Source organism: Terrapene carolina, unplaced genomic scaffold (assembly GCF_002925995.2).
Source record: "Terrapene carolina triunguis isolate 2854851 unplaced genomic scaffold, T_m_triunguis-2.0 Scaffold32922, whole genome shotgun sequence".
Lineage (NCBI taxonomy): Eukaryota > Metazoa > Chordata > Testudines > Emydidae > Terrapene > Terrapene triunguis.
Window position 1 is genome coordinate 2,189,131 of NW_020697273.1, and position 12,545 is coordinate 2,201,675.

Below are 12,545 nucleotides of genomic sequence, written 5' to 3' on the forward strand. Positions count from 1 at the left end.
CAGGCCTTCAGCCCCATGGCTCCCAGCTTCAGCCCTGCATGGGCACCAGAGCTCGGGGCTTCTGCCCCACAGCTCCCAGCTTTAGCCCTGTGGGGGGTGCTGGGACTCAGGGATTCAGCCCCCTGGCTCCCAGCTTCAGCTCCTCAGAGGCACCAAGGCTCAGGGCTTCAGCCCAGCACGCCTGCCTTTAGCCCTGTGAGGGGCTAGGGGCTCCAGCTGCAGAGATCCGTGCCCCCCCCATTCGGGCAGACACTCTCCCGGTCTCAGGCGCTTGCTTACCAAGTGCGGGTCTGCTACTGCCTCCAGTCAATGCGTTTAGCTGGAGGCCTCTGATGTTCCCATTTACTACAACGTGCACAGAGGGCTGGGCAGCTTTTTTCACTATTGATCTGATGCTTTAAGGGGAAGAAAAACCTCCTTGGCTGTCTAAACACTATTGATCCGTGCTGGGGAGCCGTGCCGCCAGGGAGGGGCGTGGAGGGATTGAAATTTCATTTCCAACAACTTGTTTCTGTTATTTCTACCCTTTCGGACAGGTAGAAACACAGAGCAACAGCCTCAGTCAGGCTGGTCAATAGCTCCGCCGAGTGCACAGCCCGTTCCTGCCGGGGCCTTCCGGTGGCTACAGGGCTGGGGTTACAGAGCCAGAGGCTGGAGGTGAGAGCCAGCCTCCGCCTCTGCCCCCCAGCCCTGCAGTGGCCTCCTGCTTTGAGTCGTCCAGGGATCCTGGAGAAGGCTGGCAGGTGCCCCCACCTTGACCTTCCTGCCATGCCACACTCGCCCCTGGCCCAGCTGTGTGTACGATGCCAGCAAGGCCAGCTAGTTACACTGTCCCATTGCAATGCAGGCTGCAGAGAGAGGGGAGGTGCTGCGGAGCCTGCAGGAGGCCAGCCAAGCACAGCAGCTGAGGACGGCAGAGCAGGATGGGACCATCCGCACGCTGCAAAGCCAGCTGGAGAAGCGCCAGGGCGCTGAGGAGCAGGTACTGGAGGGGTGGGCATGTCCAGCGGGCCCTGCTCTCGAGAAAGGGACGGGCTAGAAAGAGGGGGCGTCGCTCGGGAGAAAGGTTCTTTCCTACACCCAGATGCTCAAAGTGAGCAAGAGGAAATCTGTTGGCAGGTCCTGGCCCTCCACTCACCCAATGCCTAGCCTCAGGAGATGGGGCACGGGATCTCTGGTTAAGGAACTGAAAGAAATTAGGCAACCTCCTGCCTTAGATACTTGTTAGCTATCCAGGGTCCCTTCCCCATCGACCTGGGCAGTGCTTGTCAGCAGAGAGCACCTGTTGTCCTAAGGAATCCCAAAGCACTAAACCACCCTTAACAGCCCACGAGATCGGCTTACCTGGCCTTGTGCAGCCAGGTCTGGAGGGAAGCATGGCAGCTACTTAATGGCCACAGCAACATTACACAAGGACATAGGGCAGGAAGTGATACTGTCACCCTGCTCCGGCGAAGAGTGGCTGGGAACTAGAATGACTGCAAGCATGGGCAACACCGGCATGCCCCAAGCCCCGTGCACTGCCTGGACATGCTGGGCTTTCCCATACCGCGTCAGGACTAAGCCAGCCCAGCTTAGCACAAGGCTGGGGGTGCCCGGCTTCACTAGAGAAGGCTTGTGGCTGCATCTGGAGAGGTCCAGGCTGAACACCAAGTCCCTGTCACAACTGCATCAGCCCTGCAGCTCCTCATTCTTGTGAGTGAGGTTCCCGGCTGGGAGCCTGCTGTCCCCACCTCCCGGTCGTCTGCCTCAGAGAGGGGACAGGACAGAGTATTGTGAAGTCCATCAGGAATCAGTGGCCCTGGTTCTGCATTCACCTACCCCTGTGTAACACACTGGCTGCCATGGCGTTTCCATTGTGAGAGCAGGATCAGGCCCACAGACTTTCACCCCATTCTCTCCATCCTGCACCCAGCCCCTGCCCTGCTTTCCCAGGAGCGCCAAGACTCCTCCCCGGACAGGAGCCTGCATTGCACACGAGCCAGCAGATTAGGCACAATAAGCAGAAAGAGGAGGAATTGTGCAGGGTCCTGACAGATGTGGTGAAGTGACATTCAGAACTGTCACTCTAGTGGAAGTCACTGCTATTAAACTAGAAATCAGTGTCTTGTGCTTCCTGCAGCCGCACCTCACTTTGATTGCTGTCCTGAACCTTAGCGACTCAACAGTTCACTGCTGAACTGACCACAGGGTGTTTAACCCACGTGCTGCTGGAGGTCACACACCTGGGTTTGGCGTAAATCTCTCTTTGGGAGGGTTTGCTCTCATTGGGTTCTGCCGGGGAGTGGCTGGCTCCTTGCTGAGTTGCAGCTGGAGCACACTGGAGCGGTACCGCGTCTCAGGTGGGCTCTGTGGATGAACTGGCACTGTACAGAGGGGGGTTCGGCTCAACTGCCTTAGCACCAAGTAACACACCAATTCCTGCCTTTGAAACGCTGGACCATCAGCCTGATTGGTGCCTCATAACTAGCAATATAGTCACCTCCCCCTCTCTGTCCTGCGGCTCTGCAGCTGTGGGCAGCCCCAAAGCAGGACACAAACGGGTTCTCCTCTCTCACACCCTGTCGACCCAGGGCACGAGAATGACATTCCTGAGAGACTCTGTAAGCTCACAAGGGAGTCAATTGCAGGAATTTTCTGAGGTGCCAGTTAGATTTTAAACCTGGAACCTAGATTTGCCAATTGGCTACGTGTTCTATCATATCTAGAATGGAATCGAACAGAATAAGCCCTGTGTACTGAGTCCAGGGAGTGTTAGCTTACTGATTTCAATGCTGGGGTCTTTTCAGGTCAACTTTTAACTTGAACAGTATTTCTCAAATCAGGACACTGGATTATTCTTAACCAGTCAACAGTTTATTAATTCATGCAGCGCCACATCAATATACAAGTGGCAGTTCACCAAGCAAGTGTAGACACAACCAGTGCTCCAGGCAAGTACTAAATACACCAGTACAGTCCAGAGTAGGGCGATGCTAGCAGTTACACAGAGGAACAATGCAAATCACCACGATCTCATATTACATTTACTTCTGACATCAATCATCAGTTCTTAGTACCCAATACATTTATCATGTGTTCAGTACTTCTCCAAGCAGTAAGAATATACTTGTCTTTAAGGGACTTTCAAGAATATGGTCCCAGGTATTTGAGTGGATTGGTCCAAAAGGGGCAAGTTTAGAATATCAAAAGCAATTGTTTGAAGTTACAGTTCAGCTCTCTTAGGTCAGTTTGCTTGAATTTGTAAAGGCAGTCATGCATATAGCATTAGCCAGAATCTAAAATATGGCAACTTGATGGGTCACTACAGAGTGTCAACTTCATCCAGGTAAACTTCAGTTATTTATGTGACAGATCGGAAGGAGAAACAATCTCGGAAGTGGAATCTCACCACTTCCTTGTTGCACTGGGGATTCTGCAGCTTTAGTCAGCTCTGGGGTGTGTCACCTGCTGATGACCTCAGTTTTATCTACCCTGAGTCTGGGATTCCTTGGCGGGGCCACCCCCGGATTTCTGTTGGTCATTTGCCAGCTGGCGCTCAGCTTTCAACTTTCTCACTTTCTCTGCTGCGTCCATCAATATCCAGTAGATGGCAGAAGTGTATAGTCAATTTCTTCAATGTTTCTTTTATTCGGAGGGTTTGATCCATTTCATAGCTAGAGCCCTGCGCAGATACAAAATTTGTATTCGCATCTGATCTGCGCTCTGCAAAAGTCATTCGCGGATATCCTCATCTGCAGATATAAAACGGATCTCCGCAGATTTGCAGGGCTCTATGAATAGACTCAGAAAACCATAGAGTTAGAGGGACTGCAAGGGTCAGCCAGTCTGCCCCCTGCCAAGATGCAGGATTTGTTGTGTCTAACCATCCAAAACAGGGGGCTCTCCAGCCTCCTTTAAAAACCTCCAGTGAAGGGCTTCCACGGCCTCTGAGTCAGAAAGCTGTCCCGTACACATGCTAAGAATTTGCAGGATGTATTATGTTTTGCAGCAGTTGCCTTCCAACAGAGATCAGGGAAGTTAAAATCCCCCATCAATACTAGCTCGTATGTTAGCTAATCTTGTTACCTGCTTGTAGACTAAGTCATCCACTTCCTCTTCCTGATTCGGTGTCTATAATAGACCCCCACCATAATATCGCTTCTGTTCTTTTCCCTTATCCTCGCCCAGAGACTCTCAATAGCATGGGCGCCAGGTTTGTATAATTATTGGCGGGTCCCAGAACGTCCATAGGACAGACCAGGGCAACTGCCCCAGACCCCAGCCCACCCCACTGGCTCCTGGCGTCGCTCAGGGGGAGGGGGCGGAAGCCAGAAAGAGGCAGGGCTGGGGTTGGGGGAAGGGGTGGAATGGGGGCGGGGAGGGAGTGGAGCGGGGCAGGCTGGAGCCGGGTCACTCACTGCTGCCAGCACCAGACTCCCTGCTAACCTCCCAGGCCACCCTGGACCCCGCGTCCCCCTGAAGTGCAGGGCCCCCCAAAGTGCAGGGCCCAGGGTGGTTGCCCCGGTCTGTCCTATGGACGTTCTGGGATGCACCAGACTCCCTGCTAACCCCCCAGGCCGCCCTGGACCCTGTGTCCCCCTGAAGTGCAGGGCCCCCCAAAGCACAATAAGCCCAAACATTAGTGGAGCCAGGCCCACGTTGCTAAATATTGATGGTGCACGGGTACCATGGGCCCATATAACTCACCGCCTGAGCTCACTAGGTCTGTCACTCACTTCCCCTTGGACCTCGGAGCAAGTGTATCCAATCTTGACTGACAGCTCAACACCTCCTCCTTTTTTCCCATACCTGTCCTTTCAGAACAAGCTATAGCCCTCAATGCTGGTCCTCCAATCGTGGGTGTTGTCCCACCAAGTCTCTGTGATGCCAATTAAGACGTCATTTTCTTCATCTATCGTGACTTCCAGTTCATCCTGCTTGTTCTCCATACTCCTTGCATTTGTAGAGACATCGAAGATATTTTGCTTTTCCTCTTGCCTTTTTAATGCAAGTTGTGATTTCTAGTCCCGTCTTCAAAAATTACCCCTTCCCTTTGTCTCTGTTACTTGAGCTTAGATGCGCATTGGCCGGATTTTTGTCACCATCCCTAAGTTAAAGCTGTGCTTATCAGGTTAGTCAGACAATGACCAAAGTTGCTCTTCCCAGTATTGGATAGATGGAGCCTATCCCAGCACAGTAATCTACTTCCCTGGAACATCAGCTCGTTGTCGAAAAAGCCAAAACGCTCTTGCCAACACCACCTGCCAGGGCCGGCTCCAGGCACCAGCCAACCAAGCACATGCTTGGGGCGGCACCTTGTAAGGGGTGGCCAATCTTGGGGTGGCGGGGCGGCGCTCGGGTTTTTGTTTGTTTGTTTGTTTGTTTTGTTCGGGGGGGCCAGCGCTGGGGGGTTTGGGGGGGGGGTTCGGCGGGGCGGCGCTCAGGTTTTGTTGTTGTTTTTGGTTCGGCAGGGCGGCGCTTGGGGGGGGTTGTTTTTGGTTCGGCGGGGCGGCGCTTGGGGGGGTTGTTTTTGGTTCGGCGGGGCGGCACTGGGGGGGGGTTGTTACAGCAGGACGGGGTTGTTTTTTTTTTGCTTGGGGTGGCAAAAAAGTTAGAGTCGGCCCTGCCACTTGCGTAGCTATGCATTTACTTCCATGATTCAACGGTCCCTGCCCGGGCTTCTTCCTGCAACAGGGAAGCTAGAAGAAAACCCCACTTGCACCCCAAACTCTTTTATCCTTCTTCCCAGAGCCACGTAGTCTGCAGTGATCCGCTCAAGGTCATGCTTGGCAGTATCATTGGTGCCCACATGGCGAAGTAGGAAGGGGTAGCGGTCCGAGGGCTTGATGAGTCTCGGCAGACTCAGTCACATTCTCCAGGCAAGCATTACATGGACTGTATTTCATTATTACCCCCGACTATCAATTGGGATCCCCCTTTTCAAGCAATTTCTCTTAATATTCCAGTGTTAGACAATGTGATTGTATGGATAATGTCCACTAGACTTAGAAGACTCTAAGAGATTTTGTTTGTTTTCTTTGTAAATGATTGTTGCACCCTAGAAGTGAGAAGAATTTTAGGGCTCTAGGAAGAAGAAAGCGTATTTTTAACATGCTTTCTTCTTTCTAGAGCCCTAAAATTCTTCTCACTTCTAGGGTGCAACAATCATTTACAAAGAAAACAAACAAAATCTCTTAGAGTCTTCTAAGTCTAGTGGACATTATCCATACATTCTTTGACTATATCTAATCCTTTTCACATTGTTCAAGGCTTACCATTGCATATGAGACTTTGCATTAGGGGAACCGGACAAATTAGTCACGTGGAGAGATGACTATCTGGTTCAGAAGGCAAACGAGCATACAGTGTGTAAGTTGAGGTGAGTGGAGAGAGAGAGCGGCATCTGGAGGTCTCAGGAAGTTTGACTTCTGGAACTCTCACTGGTTTTGGGGCACCAGCCGAGCTAGTCCTGATTGGTTTAACCCTTCACTTTGGTTTTTTTTCTCTTCTCTCGTTCTGTATAACACATGGGAGACAATCGGGCGCTCTGCACGGGAGAGGGGGCAGGGGCTCTCTGTAGCTAGACTCAGCGGTGGAAGGCTCATCCATAAGTGAGTTATGGGAGTCTTTGGTTTGAGAAACTAACAAGAGTTGGAAAATTCCTCAACAAGCATCAGAGCTGTACTTCCCTGGGAATGGTGTATTTTAGCTTTAGCTTAATTAACGCTCCCCAAAGAGGATGTCTTGCCTGGGGGATGGGCCTGTTGACTCTCATTGGAGAGGAAGCTGGGGTGTGGTTATGCATGAGGGTGATTGCCACTGGATAGCTAGATGGGAGTAGAGAGAGAGAGATTGTCAACAACGTATTTTCAAGACCCATGTTAATGCCTGTATGTCTTACACCTCCTTGTCCCCTAGATGAGCAGGCAGCACCAGACCATGCGGGCACTGGACGAGAAGCAAGCCCAGCTGCAGGCCCATTGTCACCACCTGGAGGAGGAGACTGGCTTTCTGCAGGCCAGGCTGGAGGCCCAAGGCCTGGTGCTGGAGAATGAGCAGATGCTGGTAACCAGCCAAGTGAGCAGTGCTGGCGCTGGGAGAAAGGATGAGCACTCCTGCTCTTTGCAGCAGGGACACGTGCGTTCATTTTCGCCATCCGGCTGCCATCTGCCATGGCGCCCAGCTCCCTGGGCTGGCCCAGCTGATCGGGCAGAACCTGGGAGGCGTTGACATTACGTTGTGCCCTCCAATGCGCAGAGTTTTGCATTTAGCAGCATTGACTGGCACCTGCCATCCTCCAACATCCCTCAGTCTGCTCTAGGCCTGACTCACCCGAATCACTTTCAGTCCTCTGCAAATTGAAGGTGTTAACAGGAAAACGAGAACCAAATTGATTTCAGCCACCGGCCTGACCCGCCATCCCTCCCAGCTGCCACCGTGCACTGGGCTCCCACCCTCCACTCCTTCCCTGGTCGCCTTCAGAGAATGTTTCCGGGGGAATTCCGGCTGGCGCTCTCATGACGCCAGCAGCAGTTTGTAAGTTTCCCTGCTGCAGACACTGGGTACGTCTATCTTACCCGCTGGTTCGGCGGCAGGCAATCGAACTTCTGGGTTCGATTTATCGTGTCTTGTCTGGATGCGATAAATCGAACCCAGAAGTGCTCGACGTCGACGCGGGTACTCCTGCTCGGCGAGAGGAGTACGCGGAGTCGATGGGGGAGCCTGCCTGCCGCGTCTGGACCGCGGTAAGTTCGAACTAAGGTACGTCGACTTCAGCTACGTTATTCACGTCGCTGAAGTTGCGTATCTTAGTTCGAAGTGGGGGGTTAGTCTAGACCAGGCCACTGCCACAGCGTCTCCCCAGGTGCCAGGGCTGAATTTCTAATGGAAAACACTGGCAGGAACCAGTCCCTTTGTCCTGAGATGCCCTTTGTGCGTCCTGGTAAGAGCAAAGGACACCCCCTGTGTGCGCCCTTCCTGCCACCGGACTGCCAGCAGGCTTCAAGGCACATTGCCACCGGGGAGCAACAGGCCAGTGCAGCCTCTCATGGCGGCAGGCGGGCTGCTGCTAGGGCGACGGCTTCCGGGTCCCACTCCCGCAGGGACGGAGACAGGGTCTGAGGAGCCATTACTCCTGTCAGCACTGAGCACCAGGCAGCCGTGGGGGGAGCTCCAAGTGCTGAGGACTCACCCTGGCTGGGGAGAGGCTGGAGCAGGAAGGCTGGTGGACGAGGCCAGGTTTGCGTTCACAGCTTCATTGGCTCTCAGACAAGAGACTGTCGTGCTGTGGAGCTGAGGGCGCAGATCACAGGCAAAGCCTTGAAGGAATTAACAAGCCAGCAGGAAAGACCCACAAAGACTAGAGTGTGTGGAACTGCTGAGCTAAGGGTCCCAGCCCTGGCCACTGATGGGAAGAGCTACTGCGCAAGTCTCACCAGGCAGCGCCCTGCCAATGTGCTCCCCAGGCCCCCCCGTGCCCTCTCCTGAAAGCCCTCTTGTGCCACCTGGCTTCGCGCGAGGTGTCTGTGCACGGTTGCCCTCACCCCAGCCATCCTGGGGGCACTTTATCCCCCCCTTTGTCAGGCCCATCACTTAGATGGGTCGCTCCTTGGGGCAGGGGCCTGTCTGCCGTGGGCCAGCTGGGGAGGGGAGAAAACCCCAGTGCTTCAGCCAGATGAAACTGGACTGAGCAAAGCACCAGAAAAATATGCCAGAGGAAACAATCCAGCACCGCCCCGGGGGACAGACTAGATGGGACCTATCAGCACTTCCCAGCTCTGACGTCTGGATTCCCCTCTGGGCTCTCCACAGTTACACCACAAAGAGGAGCAGGTGGAGACGTTAACGAGAGACCTGCTGAAGGCAAAGGCTGAGGTGCAAGCAGCTGAGCAGAAGGTACATGTCCCTCCCTCCCCTCTGGGGGAGGTGGGCTGGGATTGCAAGGGCAGGCAGACCTCCGCGTTCTCTTCCTTTCTCCCCCATCACCTCTTCTTCACGCTTGTCTCTCTCCAAGAGCCAGCAGGCCTGATGGGGAGGCCCTCGGGAGCGGGCGCCCCCACCTCTCCGCGGCGCAGGCTTGGGGTGAGCTCCTCCCTTAACTTCAGGAACTTCTCTGGCTCTCGCCCCGCCCCACTCGCCACTGAGGCCCTGTCTGTACGCTCCAGCCGGAGGCACTCAGGCTCCTGTAGGACACCTTCCGATGCAGCCTGCAGCCCACAGCCCAAGCGGGTTACTGGGGTTGGGGCTCTCCTGGGCCATTTCCTGGCTGATGTTAAGCCCTGTCCTTGCCTTGGAGTGCCCAGCCTTTCGCAGCCTCCCTTTCCACATGGGCACCGTGGGTATTGCAAACGTAAGAGACATATACTGTGCCTGCCAATAAGTGGGTTGCACCATTGCACCCTAGGCCAGCAAGCAGCGTGGCCTGTGCGACTCCAGCCTCTCTCCTCTTGCCCCCAGCTCTGGGGCTCCTAGTTCTTCTGCACCATGGCCCGGAGTGAGAGAGCCCGCACTGCTCAGGGCTCAGTCCTGACCCCGGGAGCAGTTTTCCATTCAGCCACTCGCTGGTCACATGGAGGCAGATGCTCAGTTCACCTGCGTGCTTTGCCAGGTGCAGGCTTCTGCTTGCAGCAGGTGCAGGCGGCCGTTGGGTAACGAGGCTGGTACCAGTGGGTGCTGTGTTAGGTGCCCCTCCCCTGCCAGCCCCCACCTCCAGCATGACCCGCGGGAGAACCGCCCAGTCCTGGGGGCGGGGGAGGCTGAGGGAACCCAGGCTCCGCCTCATGCTGTTATCATGGGTGCACCTCCTCCTGCCTGTGCTGCCAGCTCAGCAGGAGGGCAGGCGAGGGGGGAGAGGGCTTCTGCTGACATCTGTGTGGTTTGTGGGACAGGCCCGGCGCTGGGAGGACACCATCGGGCAGCTGAAGGATAGCCTGTCAGCATCCCAGGTCTCGCAGGAGGCAGCCGAATCCAGAGCCCAGCACAAAGAAGAGCAGCTGCAGGGTTTGCAGAGGAAAGGGCAGTCACTGCACCAGGAGCTGAAGAGGGCGCAGAGAGAGGTACCCCGCCTGGAGCCTGCCTGCCCACTACTTAGCACCTCTTCCCTTTGCACCATCACTGAGTGAGAACCTACATCTGCTGTCTCTTCCGCCTTCCGCTCTCCACCCCTCCTGCTTGCTGCTAGCGCTGGCAGGATTGTCGTGGGGGGGTCGCTCTGGCTGAAGTTTCAGGGAACCTTCTAATTTCACACACAAAGGACATGGCAGAGTCTTGCCTGGCACCGTGTTGCCAGGCTGTGGGCAGTGTCCCAGATCGCTGGGCAGAGGCTTCTGGAGCAGGCACTGTGGCCGTATGGCTCCCATTTTCATTTTGTGTCCCTAGCATCCCTCGGGCTCCGCAGCATGCAGGCCCCAGGGCTGGGGCTGGTGGAGGGCGATGATGCAGGCCGCGCTGGCAGACGTGGTCAGTACTGCGAAGCATTGCTGGTGCTGCAGCGTTGCTGTGCCTGGAGCCCTGGTGCCAGCGGCATTAGCAGCCTGTGCAGTGCGTTCATTCTGCAGACCTGACAGGGTTCGGTGGCGAAGGCGCTTGGCCAGGTTCATTGTGGTTAGAGGTGCACTAACACCTGGTGCACACAACAATGGTACCAGCTCAGTCAGCGCACCAGGCTGCCATCCCCTTGGCAAGTACAAAGATACCCTCCTAGGGCATCTCCTTTCATACCCTGATCCAGACAAGTTACGTCACACTCTTGACGTGGTTAGTGACCACCCTGCTCCTTGTACCTGCCTCCATTAGCCTGTCAGCCCCTGCTGGTCCTTTGGAGGGTCGGGTGTTCTTGTCCCATCTCTTGGGAATGCATTTACACAGCTACGTGAGAGATCTGCACCATCCTCGCCGGTCAGGAATATGCTCCCTTGGGTAACCAGTGCCTGGTATGTTACTGTTCTGCCCAGGCCTGCTCTGGCTCACACTGCAAGGCCTAAAGCAGACTGCTCCAGGACGGGCCCAAAGGACAGCAGTGGCCGCCAGCAACACACTGAGACAGCCTCTTGCATTGTTTCCCCAGGCGGCCCAGCTGGAGGCGCTGCTGAGCACATCGCAGCTGGAGTCATGCTCCCTGAAGAAGGAGCTGCAGAGGAAAGACGAGGAGCTCCAGCGCCTGCAAGAGCAGCTCCGAGATTCTCAGGAAGCACTGCAGGGTGCTAGGCAAGGGAAAGAGGACGTCCAGAAGGAGTCAGAGACCCAGGTAGGTCCCAGCTTAGGCTCAGGGAAAGAAGCAGACCCTGAGCCTCCATTCAGTCGTGCCTGTGCTTATGCACATGGCCAGCTCATGCGGCTTCCTTGGGGTGGGGCGAGTGGGAAGCGTTGCTGGAACTGGTGCCACACCCGACCCCGATCCTGCCTGTCCTTCCCACTCGGCCTGGAGGACAGAGGGGCGCGACCAAGTGGCATTGCTGCAGGACCAGGAGAGAGGGGGTTGCAATCAGCACCAGGGTGACCATTCGCTTAGTCCCCACAGCTTGCTCCCTCCCTGCCTGGCTCAAGGACAACTGGCAACCCAAGAGCCACGCAGAGCCCCCCTTTCCTCCTGTCCCGCCAAGGCCTGTGTCCTGGTGCCCTGCCCTCTGACGGAGGGGCCCGTTGTTCCAACATGGATCCTGGGCACATCCAGAGCCCCTGGGCCTTCCCATTGCCCTGGACTAAGGCAGGAGCGTGCATGTGGCAAGAGCTGTATTGGCGAGATTGTATCAGGCCGAGGGTCCAGCACCCGGGAGCCGTCTCCCTGCCAGCAGCCTGTCTTGGGCAGTTCCAGGAGTCTTTGCTCCTTTCCCGTGCGGGCCACCTGCATTTCCCATTCATTGCCCAGCAGGGCCTCGCCTTGGCCAGGTAAAGCAGCAGCATTAGCAATGCCTCCAGGTGTGACTCTCCAAAGCAGCACTGCGGGGCTGCCTGCCCCATCTCCCCAGCGCTCCATGGCTCCTTTAGCCTGGGGAGCTGAGCTGAGCTGGGCTGAGCTGGGCTGCGGTGTCTGGGAAGCTGGCTTTGGCTCCAGCTGTTCCTTTCCTCTGCCCAGCTGCTGCAGCGTGACCAGCTGGTGGAGCAGCAGAAAGCGGATCTGGTGGCAGCCCGAGAGGAGCTCTCCAGGTGCGCAGGGCAGCTCGCAGAGCTGCGCTCAGACCAGCAGCAGCAGGCAGGGGAGCTGGCCGTCCTGAGGGAGAGGCAGAAGACCGCGCAGCAGGAGGTAGGCAGACAGCACCGGGAAGAGGACAACAAGGTTTTCTCTTCCTCCAGACCATCCTCGGCAGGCTGCTGGGCGGGGGTTTCTCCTGCTGTCCCCTGGCCTGGGGTTTCCTCCATTCACCTCGCCTGAGCGTCCCTTTCCGAAGGGCAGCGCCCAGGCCACCTCCCAGCGCTTGGCGCTCTGATGCTTTGAGCTAATTGCTGCTGCTACTTTGTTGTCTGTCTCCCTGTTAGCCCTGCCCCCCCAGGCTGCCTTCCTCCCCCCACGGCCCCCCCAGGCTGCCTTCCTCCCCCCACGGCCCCCCCAGGCTGCCTTCCTCCCC

The 12,545-nt window shown here is 56.1% G+C and overlaps 1 protein-coding gene across 1 annotated transcript in view; it reads left to right on the forward strand.

Moving 5' to 3' along the window:
• Nucleotides 1–12,545, forward strand: part of LOC112106282 (centrosome-associated protein CEP250-like) — a 218,602-nt gene that overhangs the window by 195,251 nt on the left and 10,806 nt on the right. The window contains exons 9-13 of the mRNA XM_029914173.1: nt 6,901–7,059; nt 8,794–8,877; nt 9,870–10,037; nt 11,048–11,227; nt 12,056–12,223. Of these exons, the coding sequence (XP_029770033.1) occupies nt 6,901–7,059; nt 8,794–8,877; nt 9,870–10,037; nt 11,048–11,227; nt 12,056–12,223 (759 nt within the window). The remainder of the gene's footprint in view (nt 1–6,900; nt 7,060–8,793; nt 8,878–9,869; nt 10,038–11,047; nt 11,228–12,055; nt 12,224–12,545) is intronic.